Source organism: Eublepharis macularius, chromosome 5, assembly GCF_028583425.1.
Source record: "Eublepharis macularius isolate TG4126 chromosome 5, MPM_Emac_v1.0, whole genome shotgun sequence".
Taxonomy (NCBI): Eukaryota; Metazoa; Chordata; class Lepidosauria; order Squamata; family Eublepharidae; genus Eublepharis; species Eublepharis macularius.
This window is the reverse complement of record NC_072794.1, coordinates 154,752,941-154,780,890: the sequence shown is the minus strand read 5'-3', so window position 1 is coordinate 154,780,890 and position 27,950 is coordinate 154,752,941. Positions and strand designations below refer to the sequence as shown.

General features: G+C 41.4%; 1 protein-coding gene across 3 annotated transcripts; it reads right to left on the bottom strand.

The window, feature by feature from the left end:
* Positions 1-10: 10 nt before the first annotated feature.
* RAE1 (ribonucleic acid export 1) lies at positions 11-27,950 on the bottom strand. Of its 3 annotated transcripts, none has more exons than XM_054981687.1 (14): positions 27,798-27,950; positions 26,305-26,401; positions 25,225-25,329; positions 24,205-24,297; positions 23,315-23,401; positions 22,700-22,786; positions 19,317-19,388; positions 18,884-18,991; positions 17,564-17,670; positions 16,970-17,045; positions 11,032-11,226; positions 9,901-9,986; positions 7,456-7,491; positions 11-30 (listed from the first exon to the last, which is right to left on the bottom strand). In XM_054981687.1, exons 2-13 carry the CDS (start codon positions 26,392-26,394, stop codon positions 7,488-7,490), a joined length of 1,110 nt encoding a protein of 369 aa, XP_054837662.1. In that variant the 5' UTR covers positions 26,395-26,401; positions 27,798-27,950; the 3' UTR covers positions 11-30; positions 7,456-7,487. The 3 variants fall into 3 exon arrangements, with proteins under 3 accessions (XP_054837662.1, XP_054837663.1, XP_054837664.1); XM_054981688.1 differs by lacking the exon at positions 11-30 and adding an exon at positions 7,277-7,328; XM_054981689.1 differs by lacking the exons at positions 11-30; positions 7,456-7,491 and having other exon boundaries at positions 8,610-9,986.

The following is a 27,950-nucleotide window of genomic DNA, read 5'->3' as shown; positions in this document are numbered from 1 at the left end:
GGCAGAGGCCAGAAGTTGAAGGAATTCAACCTAATAATCAGGAAAAGAAAAACAAATGTTCTGACTTCAGGGGTTGTTTCCTTGATAAAGCAAGTTTTTTTATTTGTAGCTTTATTTTTATTTTATTATTCCTTAGCATAATCTAACACTCCAAAGGCCAAAATGTTCCCCAACGCATGAATGCAGAAGATATAAATACTGCCATCTTCTGGCAAAAATAAAGGCAACAGCAAGCGTGATGGTGACCCAAAGGGTCTGTATCTGTGTATCTAATACTGTAGAGGATTTACTTCATTTTATTCTTTTTTGTCCTTTATATTCTGACCCCAGATCAAAGTTTCTGGCAGGATTTTTATCTGGTCTTAGGTTATACAATCTCATTTTCCTTTCTGATATGTTGATATGTACATTTAATACAGAATTTCACTTTTTGCCTTTGATATGAAAATAAGGTCTAATGCAGCAAAGAAAGAGGGCATTGTATTGTCAAAGGCTTTCACGGCCAGAGAACAATGGTTGTTGTGGGTTTTCTGGGCTGTATTGCCGTGGTCTTGGCATTGTAGTTCCTGATGTTTCGCCAGCAGCTGTGGCTGGCATCTTCTGAGAGATCTCTGTCTTTTGGTGCTACACCTCTGAAGATGCCAGCCACAGCTGCTGGCGAAACATCAGGAACTACAATGCCAAGACCACGGCAATACAGCCCGGAAAACCTACAACAACCAAAGAGGGCATTACTTAAACTTGCAGTTAAAACTGTCAATCAATAAGTTAACCGATGTCTGTTTTAATGGAATTTTGGCAAATCTACGTGGTATAGAGTTGTATTTTACCTAATTTTTATCTTATTTAATGGGGTCTTTGTAATTTTGTGACGGCCTATAGCTATACACAATGAACTCTGAACTATCAGCAAGCATGGCAGATTCTAAACAGCTTTGAAGGAACTCATTTGCTACCTGTCAAGTCAGTGGCTTTTTAATCAATAGCTGGACACCTGTGTGCATTTTCTGAAAAAATTGATTGCAGCCCTAAACTCGGCAAGCTGAGAAGGCTAGCGAGTTCCTGGATTAGAAGAACACACATCACGGCAAGCCCTGCTGGAATCTTTTAAATGAAGCAGAGACAGAAAGTGTTATTTGAGGGAAAGATCCAGCTTGCATCATTTGACCTATTAAAGCTGCCACCCTTTTAAAAATTTAGTGCTTCTGAAATGCTGGAATAGGGAATCAAAGAGAGATTTCAGCTTTTAAAATTATCTTGTGTTTGGTGTCAGGAAGGAATTGGAAGCTCCAACTAGTCAGCTGTAACAGATGGTTCAATGAGAAAACATTTTCAAATGGACAGAAATATTTGATTTTATGGCTTATGAGTAACCTCCTCCTACCCCAACAGATTCTAGCAGTCATGCTGATCTGCAGACAACCTCCCACTAGAAGTGCAACCTCTACAGGACTGGTGAAGTTGTGACCAATACAGCTTTGGCATCGCTGCAAACAAGCGGTCCTTGAATGTACTGGTTTATTTATGTCATTTACAGTCCACCTTTCTCACTGAGACTCAAGATGAACTATACCAAGTCAGACCATTGATTCATTTGTGCCTGTACTCTGAAATACAGGAACATTCCTAAAGTTTCAGCAGCCGTCACAGGACTGAATCTGGGACTCCATTAAGGCTGTCAACACTGGGACGGGAAATTCCTGGAGATCTGGGGGGGGTGGAGCCTAGAGAAGGTAGGAATTGCAGGGGAGAGTGAGTTCAGGAGTACTTATAATGGCATACAGCCCATTCTCCAAAGCAGCCATTTTCTCCAGGGGAACCAATCTTTGTTGTCTGGAGATCAGTTGTAATTCCAGGAGATCTCCAGGCCCTACTGGAGATCGGCACCCCGACTCTATAGATGCAGTACCAACCCTGAGCTCACTTGCAACTGAGAACTTTAATCCCTTGATTTCTACTCATACCAAGGTGCTCTGATGCAGCACTGCTCTTCATCCAAGCATAGGTTTCAGACACAGCTATTACTTTCTAGTGTTGTGTGTTTCTCCACATCAAATTGTCAACCAAGAAACTGCAGGGTAGACCATAAAACCCAACCAAGGCTAGGGGGTTCATGCTCAAGGGAGTGAAGTTCCATGGGAACTGAGAACATGCCGTAAAAGAGTAGTTACAAGCAAGTTGTCTTACATGGGCACCCACTCTGGCTTTACCTATCTTCTCACTGAAGGACTGTCGATAAGGAGCCAAAGAACACCAAAAGGGTAGCTAGCTTAGGCCGTTCTTCTTTTTCCATTGACCAGACTAAGTCATAGAATAATTCAATTAGCCCCTGGTCAGTACATGCACCAGTAATCTATTGCCACCGGTACTCCTGGTGATAACGTCAGCCAAGGGAATGCACACAACTGGCTGCTAACACCAGCGCAAGTGAACAGTACTTGTTTTGTTTGACTATGAATAAGAGGCCTTAGAATCCTGAGTCCACATTCCTCCACATTATCATTCAATGATTGGTGGGAGGGCTCCTTCGAATGAACAAGCAGCCAGGGAATGTGAATAAATGGCTTATTTGCTCAGTCTTGTAACAAGTTGACTCATGATCAGGAAAAAGAACTTGTATGACGATGGAAAACAACCTTTTCAGGGCTTAACCTCCTCTCCAATACTATGATGGCACACCCATTCTTTGTGAAATCTAGGGCTTCTCCTTCCTCCTTTTAAAAAGAATGATATATGCTTGGCCATAAAAGATAACAGCAAGTGCTTTTTATGAAAAGCAAATTAGGGTGCACCAGAGGTAATCTAGGGCAATGGTCTTCCAGTCCACTAAAAGGAAATTTTCCCACACCAATTTAAGGAACTCAACTCCATTAATCATGGATCCTCTATCCACATGCCACCTCACCCTCTACGTGTGCATATCACGATCAGTCAAAGTTCACCAAAGCCATAACAAAGTTTTCCCTAGAACCCAGAAATTGGGTTCCTTTTAATTGGAGAGGACAGGGATTGAACCTGGGACTTTTGCAATCAAACACTGAGCCGCAGCCCCTCCCACGAGTGTTTCGGCTTATGTTAATGTATTTCACACTTATCTTTAAAAGTACGAACCTTTGAGACAGGTTATAGAATCTTTTCTATGGAGTTCAGAAAAATACTTTGCGGTGCATGGTGCACTTAGCATCTATTGTATACGTGTTCCACCATTCGGTCCAAAACTTCGCCTCAACTACAGTGCTAGGGCTGGCCCCATATACCAAACACATGTACTCTTAGATGCACTTACAGATCATAGGTCACTGGAAGGAAACTTTAAGGAAAAACAGAATAAAAAATGGAGGGGGGACATAATTTGAGCACTTTTGTTGCACCATTATTTTTTTTAAAGCATAAGAAAGAAACACAACAGGCCAGCAAGGATAGCAAACTACCTGGTAGAGACACTTTCCTCAATAAAAAAAGAACAAAAGAGGAATGGTTATATTTCAGGAAGCGCACTAGCTGATGGTATCCCTAAATGTTATGACTTTCAACCATCAGCATGTATAGAACACTGCCATGTTTTATCAAAATTAGAGTAAATAAGGCTATACATTTTATGGTTTGTATATAGATTTTGTATGTGTAAACCGGGCTGATCTTTGATCATACTAAATGGAAACTTAACTGAACATACAGAACATGCCATTAGATAAGGGTCAGATATTCTAACTGCATTGATTTGTATGAAATTAAATGCACAGAAGATACTTAATGAACAACAGCTACAGGTAAGTGCAACCCTGTTTTCTATTTGCTAAATGACATTTTTCCTTTTGGGGATTTACACATGCATACCAACGCAAAACATTTGTTTAAGGAAGACTCCACTTCAGTATTACAGAAGTACTTCTACTGAATTAGCAGATCATGAGATTTCAAAACACAATCCTCATCCTAGAGACTGCCAAAAGGTTGAAAGAATTTGGGACTCAGTACCATTTTATTTTCATGCACTCGTAGACCTGTCCCTTACCCACCTCTTCCCTCGTGAGCCACTAAGACCCCCGTCCCCAAAACCGTAAATCTTGAATTTACACAAATCTCTAAATAAAAAGTAGTAGCTTCACCAAACCTTGTTACCAACAGCTTTGGAAAGAAGTCGGCAAGTTACCGTCCCACCATATAGTCCCTCGGCACATATGCCAGCCCTTACAGATGTTCATCATGTGGGGCCTTAATCACTCTCCTCCCCCACACACTTTGGTAAAGCTTCCTCTTGGCTCACCTACCGGTGATTCTTGCACAGCACAGGTGACCAAGCAAATGGGTATTTACAAGTTTACAATGGAAGTTGGAGGGAGGGGGATTTTATTCTTGAGAAAAATCCATTAGGTACCGAAAAGGTTTGGATAAATTGTCATAAAGCATGTGCTGCAGCTCACTTACGGAACTTGAATAGTCACTAGAAAATCAATTTGTTTCAAAGTGGGTTTTTTTTTTAAGCTGGAAGAGTTAAAATGCTTTAAAACAAAAAAAAAACCCTTTGGGCAACATTTAAATAAAACATTTTTTAAGTGAACCATATGCTATTTTAAAAATACAGTATCAATCACATTTTTCACAAAACAGATTCACTTGTGAGCTATGGGTTCTTGCTGACTCTGGAGTAACTCATTATTCATAGAGCTCAAAAGCCTCAGTCCCACCAAGCTCTCAGGAACGTGGAACAGCCCAAGAAGTTAATTAATTCAACCTTGTTCAACTAGTAGCTGAGCAGATGCATAAAGGGGATGCCATAAAGTATAAGCATAAGACCTAGCACAGGCACACACCAAAAAAAAGCCACAAGAATGCTTTTTGGAAGAAAGCAATGCAAGCCAGCCTGCCTTAAGATCACAGCCAGACCAGCTGACGACACTTGTTAATCCAAGCATATACTTATTTACTTTTAGTCCACCTTTCTCACTGAGACTCCAGGCGGATTACACAGCATGAGCCATCAGTACAGCCAACTTCTCTTTAACTGGACTGTGCCCTTCCCTTCATTGGAGCTACTGCAGGGGTGTCACTCGCATGCACTGTTGCTAATGGCTTTATCTGCTCCAACTCAGCTCTTGCTATTTTTTCCCTTCCTCTGTAAGTGGACTAGAAGAGCTAAAGGACTGCAGAAGATGAGCCACCCCCCCTCCAAATGGTGCTTTGCCATCACTAGAGAATACAACATTCTCCATGAGATAATATTGCATGGGATAATGAGCACTGCTGTAGACGGACCTTTTATTTTCAAGGCAGCTATATAGGTGGGAATTTGGTTTAGAACATGGATTACACATAAGCTCAACATTGCAGCAAGAAGGAACAGAAAATGCATTATCAAGCATGCATCTGCAGTCATACACATTTGGACTCCACTCCTGTATTAAATTCACCAAACAGTGGGTGAAAAATATAACTGCAGTTGTTCTAAAATCCTGATTCTGTCAGTTTTATACAGTACTTTTCTCCTAGGTTTCTTGTAACGTAGAACCACCCAGAGGTCAATAAACAAGGACAAATTTCCAGTGAAAACTGTTTGCCTACTTGTACTGCCCTTTATGTTGAACTGCAAGAGAATTGTGATGCACGGCGTCTGTTGATGGAGAACTACGGGAGATCCCATCGGCCTCCTCAGTAGCATGCATGAACTGAACGGGCCAAGGTATAGCACATTCCAGAATCTAGAAGGAATGCTCTAGGTGCTGACCAGCGATTGTGGAAAGGGCTGTCCAAAGGCAGGAAGTCTGAAAACTAGTGCCTTAAATCAAGATATTAACAAGGCATGTCAAGGAAAAGCCCAAGAAATCATACAAAAACAGGAATGCTTAGTTGTAAAGAAATGTATGTAAACACCCAGGTTATGATTAACACCCAGGCTATGATTACCACTGCAAATTAAAAAATCTCAGTGATTTACCGTGGGATCTCTCCTTTTTAAAGGAAGTGCCCTCTGATCATAACACAAACGTGTAACAATAAATCCTACATCAATTGTCTCAAAGTTAAATCCATACACTTGAATCAAAGACATCAAATAAAAGATCGGAATAATGTAAATTTGGATAGGACCTCAGACTGACAGGTTATTGAAACATTAAGTCTTAAATTTTCCAAAATGGAAACATTGACTAATTTGTTATATTTAGCATAGTTTGGTGCATTGCAGTACAGTATTGTCAGAATTGAAATGTACAGAACATGGTGTGTTATGTGCAAATTGTTTGGAAGTAGCAGGGGTACAGCAGCAAATCTTGTTACATACTTTATAATAATAATTTTGGTTTAATAGCGAGACATAGTGGAAGAGAGGAAATGTCTCTGAGAATGGTTGTTGTGGGCTTGAACATATTTAAATGTACGGCGATTGTGCTCTAGATAATCTGTGTAATGGGTATCTTAAATTTCCCTTAGTGTAATGGGTATTCCTGTTTTTCCTTATTTTTTCTGCATCCTGTTTAGAAAAACAAAAAAAGACATCAAATGACAAGGTGTTTTATTAGACAAAGTGGACCATGAGTAAGTGTGCCTGCTGAGATCAAGCACTAACTATAGGGCACAACAGAGCACGTAGAAACTTACAGGATCATTAATGCAAAAATAGTAAGCTGTGGTCCAACCATAGGGGATGTGATCCTTTATCTCACCCAGACTTCCATTTTATGCCCTCCAACTAACCAAATTCTACAGCTTGCTCAGTTCTATAACTTTGATCATTTAGCAGCCTCAAATTTACATTCCAATGCATGGAACACAGATAACTATTTTATGAACCAAAAGGAAGAATATTCTGACGGTAAGACAACACCTCCTCCAAAAGAGTGTTTTACACAAATAGTTTTTAAATATTGCACATAAATGTAACTTGTATGCAAATTTGAGGAACCCTCCATTTTCTTGGCAACATATTTTAAAAAAAACCCTAACCTTTTCAAGTAAATGTACTACTAGCTTCTGTTCTTGAATGTGTAAAGAGGAAGTAAAAATGAAAACCACACTTTGCAGGAAAATATAATCTGGCCCAGGTGTCACCTTTGCTATGGACTTTTAAGGTTGCTTTGAAGGACTTACTCCTAGGCCTGGCTGCAGCACCATGTATAAAGGAAAAGCAAGAAATTGATATATGCGTACATTCTAATGAATGTAGTGTGTGTGGCCCCTGAAAGAGACATCCCCTCCTCCAAAGACATCTAAAGCCATTAAATAAGACACATATATTGGTAAGATTTATTTCAGAAAAAACCATGGATGGTCAATTTACTCCTGAACTTTTGCAGCACAGCACGCGTTGCTTGTAAATGTAATGCCACTCTCTAAAAAGGGAAAGATGTACTTGGTCAAGGTTGTTATACAGTAAGCAGGCAACAGCTCTATCAAAGCCAAGAAATTATTTGCTTTGCATGGGTCATACAGACACACACACACTGTCTCTCTCTTTACCTGCTAGACTGCGTGATTGATCTCCGTGAGATTTAACTGCAAAAATGAAAAATTCTTTTTACAATCAGAAAAAAACATAGGTCTGTAAAGGTCAGCAACGTAACATTTTTAAAATGCACCTTCAACATAGAAGTTGAGCTAGAAGCCTTACCTTCAGGAATGGATTGGTCTGATTTGCCACAGAATTAACTTTGATCTGAAACCTGTAATTCTAGATTTGCTTGACTAGCTGAGAGGCCTGATGCCATCTTATTCACAAGAGACAAGCATCTATGGCCGTATTTCAGGCAGTGGCTCTCGACCTTAAGGTGACAGCAGCCTCTCCACCAAGCGCATCAAAACAACAATTACACTCAAGAGTGTGCAAGACAAAGATACTGGTAAATTTCTTTCAGAAGTCAACCAAAATTCCAAAATAAAGATCAATTAATTTGTGACACAATTTGACCCAATTGTCAGCAGTGTGCTGAATGCAGAGATAATGAGAGCTTCTTCCACCCTCAAATAAGACAGCAACCTGCACAGCTTTGGACTTGTTTATGTAAAACGTAGGAGGATGCAAAAAGCATGGACATGTAGAATTCCATGAGGCTCAATATCTTGTTTGAAGAGTTCTTATGTGATCACTAGCCTTTCAGAATCTGTGTATCAGCAATCTATGGCCAAGAGGGATGCTATGCTACTGCATGAACATTGCTCATGAATGGGCTAGTGAAAAGGTTAAAGAACCTTTACAAGGTAACAGTCCTGGTTGTACCCTGCTTATGGAAGTGCAATTTGCACAGATCACTGAAAATAGCCACATTTTGAAGGCTCTCTAAAGATCATTTTTTTGTTGAACTCTGCTGTGTGGTCTCATCTCATACCTACTGGTGGGAGAGAAGTACAAATTCACGAGCTCTTTAGCGCGCAGCACGGTTATTGAATCATGACAGTGAGGCTGCCCGATTTACAGCCCAAATTAAGCCACTTGCACAAAGTAAAATATGTTACTAAGTTGAGGATGAGTAGCTTCATTTGCATACCAATGAACAAACAAGAGATTGGCTGAAATTCAATTAATGAATAATGGTCAGTATTTCAGCGGCCTCCGTTTCCACAGCGCCAATCCATTTTTTCAGCTTACTAAATATATTGACAACTCTACGCTCAAAAACATTTAATAAACAATTTTATTTGTAGCAACTCGTACAACGTATGGGTTTACAGACATCTGGGACATCAAGAAGCTTCTTGGTATACATATTCTGGTCTTCCATTTTTCTTCTATTCATTATCAACAAATAGGCACCCAGTTTGTAAAACAGGTGATCTTTTGGCATTTCTAATAAGAACAAATCTGAGCTAAATGAATATTTTAAGAACTTTCACACAATTTCTACTAGATTGGTCAGTTTGACTGTTTTAAGATACTGAAACTGATGTAGCAGTGTGGTATATCTGAAAATAGCATCTGCAGCTCTGTAGGGCACAAAATGGGTCACAACAGTCTCTGTGGCACATTCACATAAAACATTCTTGAAGGTATAGCACTGGTCATTCCCTGGTATTGATAGCACAGGCACAAACAGTAGCATTTGCACTGCACACTTGCTGGCCCATACACTGGGACCTGAGGAAATGAACAGTGGACTCGGAAGACCATTCAGAACATCTATACTTGATGCGGTATCCTCAAGGCTGGAATCATGGAACAGCTCTGCGGATATCACCACAGGGTTTGAAATGCGTCCTAAGCTCGTAGCGGTTTACCCACATCTCAAAACTACATCCCTTGGCATTCCAAGTTAAAGACGCAACTTCAAAAATGAGAACTGAAACTCAATATCGGAATGCATTATTATAAATTCCTACTTGGTCTCTAACTAGGTTCTCTGTCCCAGTGCACTCACTTGAGTGAAAACGCTTTGCAAAATATAAAAGATACAACAAAATTTAGCACACACTGCTTTCTTCTGGGCAGCCAGTAGTTAAAAATAAAACTTACATTTCAGTGAAACAAACTTTTACAGTCATACTGAACCTCTTCAAGTTATTTCTCCATCCCTGGTGGAGTTTTCAAGCAAGGAAAAAAAATAAATTTGCCCAGAATAACTGCAACGCACGTTTCACCCTTGAAGTATTTGGAAAATATATATATATATATTTTGATATCGACAAGCAGTTACTCAGGATGCAAGCAGTGTTTGTTGGTCCAATGTGAGGCTATTGCAACGGTTAAGGAAACCAGCACACCTTCATGCCCATGTCACGTAGCGTTGCGCAGCATGAAACAAAGTCATTCAAAAGTTCATTTTCCAGCCTATAAAAATGTGCTTGGTTGTTAGCCACGGAGTTCCTGCAGAGTGGTAATTTACCAATCCAAAACAGGCAACTGGAAGGAGACCAAAGGGTGGCACACGGCAAAAAGGCAGTGCTAAAAAGGACGGCCTGAATGATACTCACTACTTCTTGTTTCTGGGTTTTAACTCTTCAGCGGCATTGCGCAAAAAGATATAGTTCTTCTTCTGCGGGTTATAGAACTCGTGTCCCTGCAAAGGGAGCCCAATACAATGTCATCAGCAGAAAGCTAACAAGTTAAGCTTTGCAAATGAATGTTCAGCAAGTCACAGAACCTACCTGATAGTCAACTCTATGTGGCTGTTTAATTGCTGCACATTTGCTAATATAATGGAAATGCAAGCGGCTTTCATTGGGATGAACTAAGTTTGTTCAGTGCCATAAAACTTTTCATGCCAGAACAAAAGGGAGGCAAATGTACTTCAGTACTTATGCATAAGCACTAGAAGGCAATATTTTAAGAATTAGATGCCTTGGGGGGCTGCTGGCCAAAAGACAGAGCAAACCACAACTGGTTCAGAACAGTTCCGTGAAGAGGTATGAAGTTATTGGTGGATCTCAGCAAAGAAGTAAGTGTCACAGCTCAAGATAAAAGCAGCAGCCCAATAAAGCCCTAACAAGGGTATTACAAGAAATGCACTTTTTGTTGTGGAGTACTGCCTGTACCCACACCCATTAACTCCACGGGGAAAACGACTAGTCTTACTTTTGACAAAAAATGGAAGCTGAGAAGTTGTAGATTATAACACTAGACTGTTATAATGTTGTAACGCTACAACCATGTAGTAATTTCTGATTTAAAACAAACAAAAAATCAAAAGCCCTCTGGTGTATGTGCTGAGGGCAAGAGGAAATGGTATTTGCATAGGCCAAAGCAACTGTTAATGTGGGCAAAAGTGCTCACCTGCCTGCTTATAAAGCATCCATATGTACCCTAAATGCGATCTTGCCAAAGGGATCATATGAAATTAGGCTCCCCCGCCCCCGCTTAGTGTTTCCTCAACATTCTAATTTTTCTATTGGAATGTTATTGATTTCACTGTATTCTGCAGATGCTATCAGCTCTATTCCTATAGATATCCCAAGAAAGTTTACTTATTTCAAATCTGAGTAAGACCACATAAGCTTAGCCACAATTACGTTGTGATACAGTGCTTTAGCACTGGAAACTTTCTTCCTCCTAGCGATACTGAACTTCTCCGAAGTCACTCTTTACCTTTCAGCCAATTAGCTTACCTTTGACCAGTCATAACTGGAAGCATATGCAAAAATGTTGCCATTATGGTTGAAGCAGCAGGCAGATATAGGCTGGTCCAGCTGCTCTGATGTTTTTAGCTTGGTTCGTGCATCTTTATCCCAAAAGCTGAATCTACCATCAGATCCTACAGTTGCAAGAGTGCCATGGACAGGATGAAAAGCAATTCCATTTACCTTTAAAGTAACACAATTATCTCATTAAACAAGCAGTGGAACAATGCACGCGCAGTTATTACACAATACATAGATATGGTTTAAGTTTCTAACAATTGAAGAAGGAGCTAAGTTAAGTTCGTGATTTGTTAAAGCTAACAGGCAAGAGAGTTGTCAGGAAAAAAAGCTGGAGTGAAGAATTCCTGTTCCCCCCTCTCCCTAAATATCTTAGTTCTCCAGCACAAAAAGGGGGGAGGGGGAAGCAGGCCCAATATCACCATTAGTTACACCTACAATGGCAATGGTCAAAGGAGGAAAGGGGAGAGATTTAGGAGTAGTGGCTGGGGCACATAGGCCAATGGTGGCAGATATGTTGTACCTACATAATATTTCTCTCCATAGGACTGCTTGGAAAAACATTCATTAATATAGGAGAAAGTAAAGACATGTCCTCAGAGTATCATCAGGCAATAACTAGATCTGGTCCAGTGATTCTAGTGAGTTTTATACACTCCCAACAGTGTTCTAGAGGCCCATTTACTGCCACAGAATGGAGATCTGAGCTAAGCTCCATCTGTAAAGCCCTGTAGGTCCCATTAATTAAAAAAAAAAGTTGTACATACCTGTTAACTATTGTTCATCGAGTTCTTCTGTGCAGGCACAAATGGGACTGCACACGCGCAGGCCTGCCACCGGAGAATTCTTAAATGCTTCTTTAGACTCCCATTAGGGGCCGTTGTTCTTGAGCACATAGCAACTATTTCCCACCCAAACGGATATGGGACTTAACGGTGAGCAATGGCCCCTTCCCTCAGTTTTCCTAAGCTGCTGCAACTCACAACTGGACTTAACCAGGGAGTTCACAGCACAGTAGGAGGGAGGGCACGTGTGCTGGCACAGAAGAACTCGATGAACAATAGTTACAGATATGTACAACCTTGTTTTCATCGTTCTTCTGTGCAGTCCCACATGGTAGAGTACTACACACAATAAGGAGGCAGAGTGAATCTCCAACTCAATTTTATTAAGGTAACAAATAAACACATACTGCAACGTAAGTTGAGCCAACACAAACGATAAGGACCACTGAGGAACTGGTGTTGATACAGGCAGATAAAGATTAAACATTCCTTTAAGGAACTGGCAGGATTTTAAATGGGAGAAAACAGTTTGCCCCACAACTTGCTGACGAAAAGCAGAAATAGCTGCCAAGTGCGCCTTTAATGATGTCACCATCAGACCCTGAACCTTTAACTCACAGAGGTAATCAAAAATCAAATTCAAAGGGCAAGCTGTAGCAACAACCCCTTTAGCTTCCGTCAAGGCCCTGAACCATGTCCACTTGGCCTCATAAGACCGCCTGGTCAACAGTCTCCTAGTATTTAGGAAGACTTGTTGCAACGGCATACAAAGACTCGGGCGAATTCGCCACACTGTCAATTGCAGTGTTCGGCTCGTGGTGGAATAGTGTCCCACAAAGAATGACATCTGGCTGTTGGGGTAGCTTGACATATGTCCGTTTGGACAGCTCGAGAAGTTTGGGTGGCCACACTTGTCTGGGCCAGAACGGCATTATCAGGATGCAGTTGGTGTTGTCCCTCTCTATCTTGCAAAGTACTTTTGCAGTAAGGGAAATTGGTGGAAACATGTAATGCAGCCTGTTCATCCATGCGATTTGGAAGGCGTCCCCACTGGACAGAGGGTCGTTTCCTGCCCTGGAGCAAAACATCCTGGCTTTTGGTATTCTCTGATGTTGCAAATACAACTCTCTCTGGTGTGCCCCACAGATCGAAAATGGTAAGTAGATAAGTGTCGTTCAGGGACCATTTGTGGTTTGACACTAGCACTCAGCAGAGTACATCTGCTTTTGCATTGTCTGAACCTGCAATATGTATTGCCTGAATGGACACATCGTGCGAAATTGCCCACTCCCAGGTAATCATAGCTTCCTGGCAGAGCGTCAGGGATGCAGTGGTTTACGTAACACATCACCATGGTGTTGTCTGTTTGAACCAACACATTCCGGTTTCAGAGGAAAGCTGCAAACGAGACAAACGTGAAGCGTATAGCTCTTAATTCCAACAAGTTGATATGTAACTCGTTCTCTCTCTCAGACGACACAATCTGAACAAACATAGCAATGCAATGGGCACCCCAACCCTGTAATGAAGCATCCGTTTTTATAGTAACATCATGCTGCACATAACCAAAGACCACTCCTTTAAACAGATTCTCATCATCTGTCCACCATGCCAAGGACCTAACTATACGTCTTGGCACAGAAAACTTTACAGACGGAGACTGTATAGCAGGTCTACACTTCCTAACAAACCAGTTTTGCAATGTTCTCATGTTGGGTCTGGCAAAAGTCACCACCAACGTAGTGGCTGCCATATGCCCCAACAGGCACTGTATTTTGTGAACCGCTTGAAATTGATTTTTAGAAAAACCTGAGATCATAGATTTAATTGATCTTGCTCTTTCCTGTGGCAACAAGGCCTTTGTCATATTAGAATCTAATACCACACCAATATACAAAACAATTTGACTGGGCTCAAGTTTGGATTTCTCAAAATTTATGAGCAGTCTCAGATGTGCACAAGTGTGTACATGATCCACATCCTGCAACAGTTGTTCCCTTGTAGCTGCCACCATAAGCCAATAATCTAAATACAGAAATATGACACACCCATGCTCGCTGAGAAAAGTCATAACGGGTGCCATGCATTTGGTGAATACCCATGGTGCAGTAGATAAACCAAACAGGAGCACCTTATAATGGAATACCCTGTTTTGATAAAGAAAGCCCAGGTATTTGTGATGGTTTTTTTTAAACAGCAATATAAAAGCACGTGTCCCTGAGATCAAGGACTGCAAATCAATCACCATGTTTCAACAAAGGTAACACAGATGATAGAGTGACCGTCTTGAATTCTGAAACCTTAAGAAAGGCATTCAGGCCCCTTAAATCTAAGATAGGACAAAGGCCCCCATCTTTCTTGGGAACAAGAAAGAACCGTGATAAAAAAACCTGGCACCACTTCTGGGTCTTGTACCTCTTGAATAGCACCCTTAGACAAGAGAGTTTGAATCTCAGCTTCCAACTCAACGAAAGTATTACTGACAGCCACCGATGGCCGAATGCAATCAGGCAGCTCCACGAACTCTAACCAATAACCACCATTAATAACAGTTAAGCCCCAAGAGTCAGATGTTATTGACTCCCAGTTAGGGAGAAAAGGTGCCAATCTCTCAGAGAAGTTCAGGTTAGAGTTTGCTAGAACCTGTTAGAACTGCTTTGCAGTGCCCTGAGGATCCTTCTGGTGGGTAGATGACTAAGAAGGCTGAGATTTATATTGTTTGCACTTCCAAGACTACTGCGAGGTGCTAAACTGGTGGTGTGGTGTTGTCTGCTGTAGGTAGTACTGGCACTGTTGTCTGCCATAGTACTCGTAGGGGCTGTGTTGAGGAAAGTACCTTGGCTTTCTTTCATCTTCTTCAGCACCTCATCTGTGGTGCTGGAGAAAAGCAAGTCAGCTCAAAGGATATGCCCTCAACCTTGGTTCTGGTCTCTTGATCGCAGCCAAGAATGACTCCTAATAAGCATAGCTCCAATCATATTCCAGGCTGAGGTATCTGCTGCATGGCTCCCAGCATTCATTTGCTGTTTGGAAAGGTGGATAGCCTCTGTTTGAAGCAAGGACACGAAAGCTTTCTTGTCCTCTGGGAGATCTGTTGTGTATGATTACAACTTCTCCCACAAATAAAGTTGGTACCCTGCTATTATCGCCTGGTAATTGGCAATGCACAGATTCAAGGTGGACACAGTACTGTCGACTTCCCATACCATTAATCTTCGTGCCCTCTTTATCTGGTGGAGTGGATTATGAACCAGACTTACGCTGTCGAACCTCCTCTGCCACAACTGAGGAGGGTGCTTAACCAATGCAAATCAAGTATCCTGCTTAATTTTATATATCTGTTCTACGAGTTGAGATGTTGCTGGCAGTTCTGCAGGTACTTTCTACACCTATGCTACTATCTCTTCAAGGCCCTCTAGAATAGGAAAACCCACTGTAGCAGGACAGTCACCATAGATACGGCTGAGCAATTTGTCCTTTGTTTTGGGAAGACATAGCAATGTCCAGAGGCTTCGCCATTGGCTCGGCGTGCATGCGCAAATCTTCACAGGGTGAACTTGAACTGGGGCCCCACATTATCATCTGGTGATGGACCTGAAGGTGATTCGGATCCAACCTCTGATCAATCCACTTCGATGTCTTCCTTGTCAGAGTCTTAGGTTGATGGCAATTATGATCGAAAAGGTGGAGGTAACCACCCGTGACTTGTCGATGTCGAAGGCTTTGGATCTGACCCATCATAAACTGATGGAGCTCCTTGCCACTGACAATGGTACGGTGCCAGAATACAACAGGCGTGATGATGCTGCAAAGCTAATGACTGTCTCGACTCCGAAGGTCTCCTGTGCTCAGATCCGTGCCAACTGTGATGGGACCATGCCGGTGATGATACCCTTGAAGGCTCAGCCAACTTCTCATCAAGGAGACTGCTCTGCCTCAGTTCCAGACATGGTGCCCTAGGCTTGCTCAGTCAATGCAGCCATCCCCGGGTGAGTGCAGGTGAGGAGATAAGATTGCAAGGAGTAAGCAGAACCATGGCATTATAAGGCTCAGGCCATAGAGAACGAGGGCAATCAGTCTAAGTCAAATGCATAGTCTTTTTAGACTTCTTGGCCGGCAGTTCCAAAGCAGCTCTCCGGTATGAGGTGTGTTTAGAGTGCGCCCCCCCCCCCCGTCACATCTGACTGCAGAGTTGACTTTGTGGACATTACGGAACCAGCTCTAGAGAGTTGCTCAGCAGTAGCCGAAGTCTGAACTGCTTTTGGAGTCAACTTTGACGAACACTCCTTATCAGAAGGAGTCTTGGACACAGATCTTTCAGCAAACACTTTCTTCCACAGTGCTGCTTTCAACCGTTGAGACCTCTCATGCCTCGCCTTCACGGTGAAATTTTGGCAGACTTTGCATGTCATAACATTATGCCCCTCACCCAAATACATGAGGTAGAGTTTGTGCTCATCTGTGTAAGTTATCTTAGTACCACGCTTCGAGCAGCACTTGAAAAGTGCCTTAGAAGGCATACTGAGGGTAGATTAATTCGTACCTCAGAAAACACCGTCAAACAAGCTGGGTCAAAACACATCAAAGACAACTGTAGACAGAATTAGAGCATGGAATCGATGTCAGGTCAGTCCAAGTCCAAATTAAGCTGGAAAAGATCAGTCAGAAGCAAAAGTAATGGAGCTCAAACGTGACTGTCCTTCTCCAAGTGGCATCAAGAAGAGAACTGAGGGAAGGGGCCATTGCTCACCGTTAAGTCACACAACCGTTTGGGCTGGAAACGGTTGCTATGTGGCTCGGGAGCAACGGCCCCTAACAGGGCTCTAAAGAAGTGTTTAAGAATTCTCCAGTGGCAGGCCTGCACATGTGGAGTCCCGTGTGGGACTGCACAGAAGAACAACGATGAACAGGCTAACGACAAAGAAAGAATATTGGGAACTGGCCATTTGTGGGGAGAAAAGTTTACAGTTTTGTCAACAGCATGGAAAGAGACACATTTTTCATTCAAAGTACCCTGAGTCTGCTCCGTAGCCCATATTCTTTGCCCGCTCCCATTTTGATTACTGCTGTTAGTTTTCTTCTTTAATTTGTGTAGGTAGCTGCTTGCGCTAGAAAATACTTACAGCATAGATATCCTGAGGTGCAGAAGTGTTTGTGCCATTGGAACGATGACACTTGAAAGTGAAGTTGTCTTTGGCACTGAAAAAAGTGTACAAGTTCTTTTTAATGCCATACTATAAAATACTACAACATTAAATATTTTTTCAATAACAGCAGCAAGAATTCGATTAGCATCCTTCTGGAAAAGATCAATAATACCCCAAGAAGAAGAACTGATAGCCAAGATAATGGAAAATGCAGAAATAGACAAACTAACTTCACTGATGAAAGGACAATTAGAAGATTTTGCGGCCCCATGGACACCATTTTATGATTGGATAAAAAACAAATATAGCAACTTGAATGTAGTAACTAGATGAAGACACTATTGTAATGTATTACTAATAATCACAGTTAAATGTTTGTTGAAGTGGTATGATGAAAAGATATAGATAAGCAGAATTCTAACTCAAGAAGACTATATGATATATATCGGATATTCCATTCCCATCTCCCCATTTCCCTCACCCCATATGAGAAAACCAATAAAAATCTTCAAAAAAAAATACTTTTTCAAGTCCACAAAGAGAGCCGCTCACATGTTTCAAGACACTTACGGATTTGGTGGGTTAATGTAATGAATGGCTACTCTTCCTTCGATGCTTCCAAGGGCAAACCCAGTTGGTTTGTTCACTTTGTCTTTAAAAATAGCCACGCAGCGATGCTAAACAAACAAATAATACTTGTAGACAAGTCAGCACAGAAGTCCACTCATTAGCCAAAAGCACAACAAGCACGAAAAATACTGAATTAAAACCACAAAGAACATGTAAGAACTACTCTTAAAAAAATGCTTTTAGATTCACCTATAACTAGAAGGGGGGAAATTCAGAGTTCGAAATCTGATAATCAGTTTTACTGGGTTTCTTGTAACATACGGTGCTACCTGGATGCTGAAGTGTGTGTGTGTGTGTGGTGGGGGGGGGAGTAAATGAAAACTTCACTTGAAACATTTCTATCTCAATGGACAGTAAGAGCATTTAGCAGTCACGAAGAAAGACCAGGTAGAAAGAAATTACAATTGTAGTACATTTCTCACACTAGTATTTGCAACTACAAAAAAACCTAGAGAAGTTTGTTGACAAATATGCGACTGGTACTTAAGACATCTGGATTAGAATAGCTTGGTAATCATATTACAGGCCACAGCGGAGAAGAATTAAAATTTTCTTCTAATACATTAGTTAACTTCTTGACTGAATGGAAACCATTATAGACTTTTTGCATGAAATGGATAACAAGGATTTGTTGACATCTGGTTTTATGAATTAAGAAACATGAACAACAGAAAAAAAGAGGGGTTTTGTGACTAACTTAGAATAAGTGGGACTCTAGAAATGATATATACTTGTTGCGGAGAAAATCGGAACTCAACTTGTAGTGTATGTTAGGTGGGTTTTTTTGGTTTTCTTTCTTTTCCTCTTAATTTTATAGATATATGTATTGTTAGTGTTTCATGTTTAGAATTGTGTGTTTTTTCTTACTCTCCGTGTTTATTGTTTATTATGTTATGGTGTATAGTTTATAGTTTAAATAAAGAAAATTCAAACCCGAAAAATTTTCTTCTAATAAAGCATTCTGCCAACAGTATTTGAAATATTCAATTTCTTGAATCCCTCTCATAAGTTCTCTAAAGTTAAAAGGAAGACAGCTGTTGATGTGTTCCTGCAACTTGACTCTGCTTTGTCAGAGTTATTTGAGCAACCAGGTTTTAGAAAGCACCTTATTATGTTAAGATATTTCTAACCCATTAAAAGATCAATAATATAGTTGAGATTTTAAAAAATTCATGTGTCTTCTAACATAATTTCCCATCCCATGAAAAGCAAGTCAACATCCAAAACCAAAGGAGATTAATTCTTCAATTCAGGTATTACCTGATGTTTAAGTGGAGATTCTATTCTTCGAAATTCCGAAGGCTGAGTCTCTAACTGATAAACTATCAAACCCCTCTCTGCAGTAGCCACAGCAGCCATGGGGTATACCTGGAAAAAAATCCAGCAAAAAACCCATTTCTGATATTTACCCGAATAAAAAATTAATAGGTTATATTGGAAAGAAGAATTTGATTTGGAAAGACATCTCTAAGAGACCTTTAATTTACAAGTTGTTTTGTCACAAAAAAAGGGGAAAACCTATCTTACAGGCAATTCATTATGTGAACATCTCCTGCTCCAAGTTGTGGATGATAAATATCCTTTTAACAAGGACAACATTTAATACTAAACATTTATGTTGCTATAGTAATAGCAAATAGCAGCGTATTTTCTAACAAATCCATCCGAAGGCCTCCAAAACTAGTTTATTTACCACGTCAGCACAGTAACACCTCTCAGGCAACTGCAGTGTCATCATTGGAGTTGGCGATCGTGTATCCCAGAACTAAAAAAAAAAAAGTTAAAAATTTAAATACAGTATGAATGATTCCCCCTGTGAATTCAATATCAACAATGCTATATAAGTGACTGCGTCAGCATGACTCTGCTCTATATCCTTAAGGTAGATCTACTCCTAGAAGTCCATGTATTGGGCTGGGCAGATTTTGCTTCAAAGGTCACCTCAAGGATAAATCCAGTGAGTGACTGATGAGTGCAGTGCCACTCTTAATCTTCGTATTTATATCCCGGTTTTCACTGAACATTTCATACATGCTATATTCAACCCTTTATAAGTGAGATCACTATCATCATACCACAGAACAGGTTACAAGGGGCAGGGTGGAGAGACAGTGGCTTGCAAGTTCATGGCTGAACCAGGATTTGAATTGGCCCCTGATGCCCTGGAGCGTGCTTTTGAGGCTGTGGCTAGTTGGTTGAGACAAAGTCAGCTGAAATTGAATCCCAGGAAGACGGAGGTCCTGTATGTGAGTCGTGGGGAGATGTCTTTGGGACCCCGGCTTCCTACACTTGATGGGGCAGCACTTACACTGGCCCCGAGAGTTAGGAGCCTGGGGGTGATTCTGGATTCCTCCCTGAAGATGGAGGACCAGATCACTGCAGTTGCCAGGTCTTCCTTTTATTATCTTCGGCAGGCCAGGCAGCTTGCCCCTTGTCTCCCCGTGACTTGACAACAGTGGTCCAAGCAATGGTCACCTCTAGGTTGGATTACTGTAACGCGCTCTATGCTGGGCTTCCCATGGGCCTGATCCGGCGGTTACAGCTGGTACAGAATGCAGCAGCGCGGGTCATTGCTGGAGCATCCGTGTGGGAGCATATTACACCGGTGCTACGCCAGCTGCATTGGCTGCCAGTGGAGTACCGAATCATGTTCAAGCTTTTGGAGTTAACCTACAAAGCCCTATGCGGACTGGGACCGATGTATCTGAGGGACCGTCTCTCACCATATGAGCCCCGGAGGACTTTCTGCTCTGGTGGAAAACATCTTTTAAGTGTCCCTGGCCCTAGGGAGGACTGCCTGGCGTCAACCAGGGCCAGGGCCTTTTCGGTCCTGGCCCTGGCCTGGTGGAATGCTCTGTCTTGCGAGACAAGGGCCCAGCAAGATTTGCTTGCATTTCGCCAGGCCTGTAAGACAGAGTTATTCCGCCAGGCATATGGCTGACGCTGGGTGGTGCCCCCCCCCCGTGGAGGGGGGTTAAACCATCGCCCCTATGCGAACATAGATGCATGTATGAACCGCTGTGCAGTATGAACAGTAACATTTAATGCTTTTAAATGTTTTTAAATGTATTATTTAATGCTTTTAAATGTTTTAATGGTGGGTGATGTTTGTATTTTGTTATCTGCCCTGAGCCTGTGAAAGCAGGGAGGGCGGAATATAAATATAATAAATTAAATTAAATTAACTGGAGGCTACCTGGTCATACTTCAATTTTTTTAAATATACTTATTATAAATTCAGACAAACAGTACAGTCAATAAGTACCATAGCAAATACCAAGTACAAAAAACAAATGAGCCTCTACAAAAGTTCGTATTATTAATCTTCACTATCTTAAGTTACTCTTAAACAAAACTTAACGTAAAACAGCAAAGTACTTAAATATCCATGCAGAACATTTTTTGTTTATTACTGTTAAACATTTTACTCCATTTATACTCTGCGTTTCTCCCCAACAGGGACCCCAAATGGCTGACATCATTCTCCTCTCCTCCATTCCCCACCCCCCCCCCCCCAAAACATCACATCAGATTCAGTAAGTTCGTTTTTGCAGAGCCCACAGGGAAGTTTTTATTCCAAAAGTCAATAAACATGATCCAACACTGAGAAAAAAGTATCTGGGCATCCTTTTTTTTACTGTGCCCCTGATTCATGATTGAAATGTTGTCCATAATCATGACAAATTACTTTCCTCAGCCAAATTTCCAGACTTGGAAAGTAAGTGCTTCCCGTTCTTAGCTATTAACTGGCCACAACCAAGAGATGTGAAATTAACAGCACAATCCTAAACAGATGCAGAGGAGTTAGCCGTGTTAGTCTGTGGTAGCATAATCAAAAAGAGTCCAGTAGCACCTTTAAGACTAACCAATTTTATTGTAGCATAAGCTTTCGAGAATCAAGTTCTCTTCGTCAGATGCCTGATACAGAGACCAGTCTCTGTATCAGGCATCTGACGAAGAGAACTTGATTCTCGAAAGCTTATGCTACAATAAAATTGGTTAGTCTTAAAGGTGCTACTGGACTCTTTTTGGTTAATCCTAAACAGAGTTACTCCAGTCTAAGACCAGTGATTCCAATGGGCTTAGACTGGAGTAACTCTTCTTAGGATTGCACTGTAAAATATCACAAATTCTTAGAAAGTTGTTAAACCCAACAGAGACAATGGAGTAATGCAGAGGCTTCCCACCCCACTACAGTACCCTGTATTCCTTTCTGAACCTTTCCCAAAACCTCTTTGTTGATGTAACAATACCACCACACGCAGAGATATGATCCAACATGTTTTCCACATCTCCAACACTGGAGATGGAAACATTTTTGCTAGCCTGTTTGGCGTATAGTGCCACCTAAAGATCACTTTTAGGCAATTTTCTCTCATTTCTACATTCTTTGTTAACCCAAATGCATTTTAAAAAATGTTTGTCCAAATTCTGTCAACTTTTTTTTTTTAAAAAAATCTGCTTTCCAACTTTGTAAAAAAAAGTGTTTAGGATTTTCAGTTTCTTGTAACAATTCATACATTTTTACATCCCCTTTGATTTTACAGCACCCTTTCATTTCACAATCTTAATCACTACACAATAAATAAACAACAGACGTCCAACTTTTTTTGACTGATTACATTTCACCTCATCCTTCCTTCAAAGAGCTCAGGGTGGCAAATGCTGCTTCTCCCCTCCTCCATTTTATCCCTGCTACAATCCAATGAGGTAGAACACATGGTGGCTGCCTCATGCTGAAACAGACCATTGGTCTATCAAGGTCAGTGCTGTGCATTCAGATTGGCAGCAGCACTCTGGGGTCTCTCACATCACTTATCACTTGATTCTTTCAGATGGAGATGCCCAGAATTGAACCTGGGACCGAGCGTATGTTCTACCACTGAACCACAGCCCCTCCCTAGAGGTACGCTAGGCTAAGAGAGAATGATGGGCCAAAGGTCACCACAGTGACTTTCTTGGTGATTTGAACGGGTCCCTCAGATCCTAGTCCCACACACAAACCACTATACTACCCTGGATGCTATGCTGAAAATGTTTTAACATCTTTACTGGGATATCATTAACACAGCTTACCTTTAGCGTTTTATCCCAGCTTCCAGTCATTACACAGCTGTAATTGGGTGCTTTTATCCAATGGACAGTCTTAACAGGAGCTTCGTGCTGAGCAATAAGAATATTTTAAAAGATAATATAATTAATTATTAATACTATACTATTAATTTCTAGTCATTGGAAACCTTCCCAAGGATCGAACATCAAGAATGGATTATTAAAAACTGACAGTTGGTAAAATTACTGAAACTGACAGAACTGATACAACGGAGAGATGGGAGGGCAAAAGAACGCTTTGTTTTTGATGAGTAGCATCCTTTTTATAAGTTTCAGAGGGAAAAAACTGTTTCACTTTTGACTTACACAACTGTGCAACACATTGCCAGAGTGGCACCACTGCTCAAGAGATGCATACACATCCGGATGTGCCTTACTTAATATTACTTATCAATACTGATATATTTCATTAGAAACACTGTTGCAACGAGCAGAAATACATATTACATTTTAGAAGAAGGACCTGTGCTAATGCTGAGCATGGATTAAAATTCTGGACTTTTAAAAAAATCTTACAAAATTCTTCAAAACACATTTCTACACAGCTCTTTAGTTAAAGATTATGCTTGGAAATCCTACCTGTGCGATTTGTATTGCCTGGTTACTGTTGAGGTCCCACATTTTGGCAGTTTTATCACAGGAAGCTGTAAACACTTTGCTCCCATCCTACAGGGGGGCGGGAGGGGGGAGAGAAAACAGGAATAATAGCAGCTCTGATGTATCCAATCAAAAGGTTCATCTAGTCCAGGCTCCCATTTCCCCCAGTGGCCAACCAGACAGCCCCAGACAAGACCCATAAGCAGGATATGACTACAATAGCCCTCCCTCACTGCTGTTAGCAGTACATTGTCTCAGAAATACAGAGGTTGAATTAGCCATCAAAGCCACTGATAGACCTACTCTCCACAAGGTTGTCGATATGCCTTTTAAAACTGTCATGTCTTGTGGAAATGAATTTTTCCTTGCAAGGCAAATGGCAGCTATAGAAATGATGTAGCTCAAGCATGGTGTAGTAAATGCCCCCCCCCCAGCAACTCTCACCAAACCTGCTCCCCTCAACCCCAGCTGTTCTGAAGTTTAAAAAGCCTTTTCTGGTGTTCTGCAGCACATTTTGTTTGGCCCTTAGCCAGCATACCAGCTCAAATATAGTGGCAAAACATACACTTACAATTAAAGTAAAAAACCCCACCAAAGATATTTTCCCCAAGTAATAGATACATTAATATGCGATTTATCATACAGCCATGCGGTGTATCTACACTCAGACTGCTGATAACATTGAGATGGGTTGCTTAACCATCTCGACTTTGCGATGTGTACTTCTAGTTTTAGACTGATGTACTTAAAATAACAACAAAGGTAGCTTAACAGAAAGCCAAATTTTGAATTAATGGTTTTTATCCCTCTCCCCCACCAGTATATTAATTAAAGACATTCATAATACACTTCTTGAAAACAAAGGAACATACGTCACTCCAACAAACATCTAAAACAGGCCCCGTGTGCATCTGCTGCGCTTTTGGAATTGTCTGCCCATTATCCTGGACTTCCCAACAACGAACCTAAAATTAAAAAGAAGCTTAAGTCTGAATCACCGATATACCACTTTGATCTACGTTAGCTCTTGCACTCTCTCTCTTTCAAAACCTTGACAATTGTCCTTTTGCACAAAGGCAACAGTGTCAACAACGCCAGGCTCTCAGTGCATCCCTGCTCTAGGTGGAATTTTAACTAAATCACCTAGAACCTCTGTGGCACAACAACTAGTGAGATGAATCTCATTCATTGGACCATGGTGGTTCTCAATGTTTTTGTTCACATTATTCTTAACTCAAAGTTAAAGAACCTTGTAATGAAGTAAACTCAGGCCTATGAGAGTTGTGTAGCAATAAATGTGTTAATTTTAAAGATGCTGCAGGGTTTTTGATTGAGCTACAACTGATGGGCAAACTGACCGCATACATTCTTATTCAGAAGAAATTCCCACAGTGCTAAAAAGGGCATCTCTTTCAGGTTAAGCATAGGACTGTTCTCTTATCATGTTTACCCTTTCTGAAATCTTCCTACTTACATAATTTCATTGGATGGACACACAAATTAGCATAGGTGACTTTGCACTGTGATTATTATTGTATTAGAATCTGTAAGTTCAGGATAAAGGTATTCTAATTAGGTTCCCTTTTTGCAACTCAAATCCTTCTCCTTGTCCACAGTTTCCCCCTCATTTATCTTCAATAAGTTCTTTATAATAGCAATCAATACCAGTAAAAGCAAGTTTGAAAACTGTCTGTATTCCTACACTATCTGTACAGCATTACAAACTCATTTCATCTAATAGAGGTAGTGGGAGAAAGCTACTTTTGCTATTACCCACTTAAGAGAAATGGTTACCCCATTTTGTCCACAACAAGCATCTGTCCGTACTTGGCACATACTGTGTAAGTTGAGCGCATGGCATGCCTCGATACCCACTTTCATTTGTTACTTACATCATTTGCCCACGATCCTGCAATAAGGAAATTACATGGCAATGTTGGTGGACTGAAAGCCAAGCAACCAATGCTGTCATCAGGAGGAGAAGTAACTTCAATGTCCTGAAACACAAGTTAAAAGTTACAAAAATCTCCAAATGGACATATACTGCAGCCATTTTCTTTCATATATTATTTAGAATACTCTGACACAGATTAACATCAAAATTTTTCCTAGCTCTAGGACAGGGGTCCCCAATGTGGTGTCTGTGAGCACCACTCTGCCTACAGACACCTTTCATGCCCACCAAGTGCTTTAAAATTCAGTGAGGTCAGGTGGGGGTTTTGCCAAACATGGCTTCTGACTGGCCACTGGATGCTTGGCTGGTTGAGCAGATATTTGAAAGCATTGCTTTGGCAGAATCTGATTCCAAAGCACAAGGATCTTCACTCTGTGACTGAACGTAAGCAGCAGCAGCAGCCATTTTGTGGCTGGCTCTGCCTCCTGCAGCAGCCGCAGACATTATGTGGCTGCACCACCAGTGACAGTGGCAGAATTCAAAATGTGCCCGCATGCTCAAAAATGTTTGGGATCCCTGCTCTAGGAGTTATACCAAAAGAAGAATAGCTAGAACAGAATCTGCAGTTTGTTCATTTGAAAATCTGGAACCTGCTCCTTCACATATTTACTCAGACATAAATCTCACCATGTTTAACAGGAATTATTTATTTCACCAGTGGGCTTATGACTACAGCCTTGAATGAACAATTGGCTGGGACTATTTATAAGTAGCAGCAAAATGCCCCACGTAAATAAATGTCTTGGGGTTTTTTGCTCAGTCCCTATTATTCTATATGTATAACTACTGAAATGGTAATTCTGGCAACAATGACAATGGCTCAAAAATTCCAGAAAGAAATGTATAAAATCAAACCAAACCCACTCCCAATTCATCTCGATTGATTAAGTACGTTACATTAAGTGGCACTTGACATTATCTTCTAAACATGGGAATACTTTGCAAACCCTTGTGCCCAGTACTCTTTTCAAATGGGAGACAGATGATGCTTCTTCCCATGTGGGCAATGACTAAATACCTTCATTGGGTTGTGGTTATCTGTAGCTGTGCTGCCGAACATACTGGTGCCTCCAGTTCCAAAACCTGAAGTTGACCCAAACAAGCTCATATTGGCCCTGTGAATAACAGAGACAGGCACAGAAAGTAATGCTTGAGGAGAAGGTTACATAGCTATGTCGAATTTCCCGAAATTTTGACGGTATGGTAGGGGAAGATATTTTTTCTTATTTTTCTTAGGCGGGGGGGGGGAGAACTAGAATTTGTAGGGGGAAAGTTAAACATATATAATAATCTCATATTAAACCTAAATCTATTTTGTTGCTTTAACAACATAAAATGCAATACTTATAAATTCAGGTCTAACCAAACAAAATCCAAAGATCATTCACTAGTTACATTAAACGAGCTAACACCTATAATGGGAGGAGAAATTCTGGATTTTGCTAAGATATAAATCTTATATAAGATATAAAATAGCCATGTTAATCTACTGCAGCAAAATAAAAGCAGAAGTCTTTTGCACCTTAAAGACTAACAACATTCATTACAGCATGATCTGAGATCTGCTTATGCTGGAACAAATGTTGTTAGTCTTTTAAGGTGCCACTGGACTTCTGTTTTAACATTTACATGCCTTTTTAGACACATGGCAGGGGCGTAGTTCTTCCAATACACGTTGTCGGAACCCTGGAAAATCTAGTGGTCAGTGTTCATACACTAAAGCTGTGGTGGCTGGAAGTGACATCAGGTTGCAGCCCAAAGGGTTTTCAAGGCTTGAGAGGAACTGAGGTGGTTTGCCACTGCCATCTCTGTGTAGCGACTGTGGGCTTCCTTAGTGGTCTCCCATCCAAGTACTACTAACCAGGGCTGACCCTGCATAGCTTATATCTGAAGAGAGGCTAGTTGGACCCATGCAAAACACACAACGCTTATGCTAGAATAGAAATCTGCTTTGCCTTTAACGTGCCACAAGACTGCTTATTTTAGCCTCCTACACCCCTGCCTCAGCCTCTTCTTTGCCAGGTCAGCAAGAACCAGCCCATATGGGAAAACTGCAGTTAGGTGACACGTAACCAAAAATTAAAAAGGCAATTTCTAGGAAGGGGGAGGTGGGAGACCCTCACCCGGGGGCCATTCCTAAGAATTGGGCACATGGTTGCCAAATTTGGTTCGGGAAATTCCCGGAGATTTGGGGGCAGGACCTGGGGAAGGACTTCCATTTCTCCCAAACTCTATGGTATATCATAGAGCCTGCCCTCCGAGGCCGCCGGTTTCCTCCGGGGAATTAATTCCTATTGTCTGGAGATCAGTTATAATTCCGGGAGAACTCCAGCTCCCAGGTGGCGGTCGGCAGCACTCCCTGGAGGGCACATGGAAGAGGGAAGAGGAGGGAAGAGTCGAAGGGAAGGGCTCGGCTGAGGGCGACCAGGACGCAGCCTGAGGGGAAAGCACCCCAGAGGAAGCCGCCGGAGGCAAGCACGCGTGGAAGCGAGCCCTCGCCGCCCTTCTTACCCAGGAAGCTGTTCCGAGGCCAGGAAAGGAAACTGCCCTCAAGAAAGCCGGCAGTAACGAACCAGACCCCGGCTGGCCCTCTCTGCCTTTTCCCGGCCACTCGTTCGGCTCAAACCGTCCAGAGAACCAACGGTAACGAACAGGCCTCTCTTT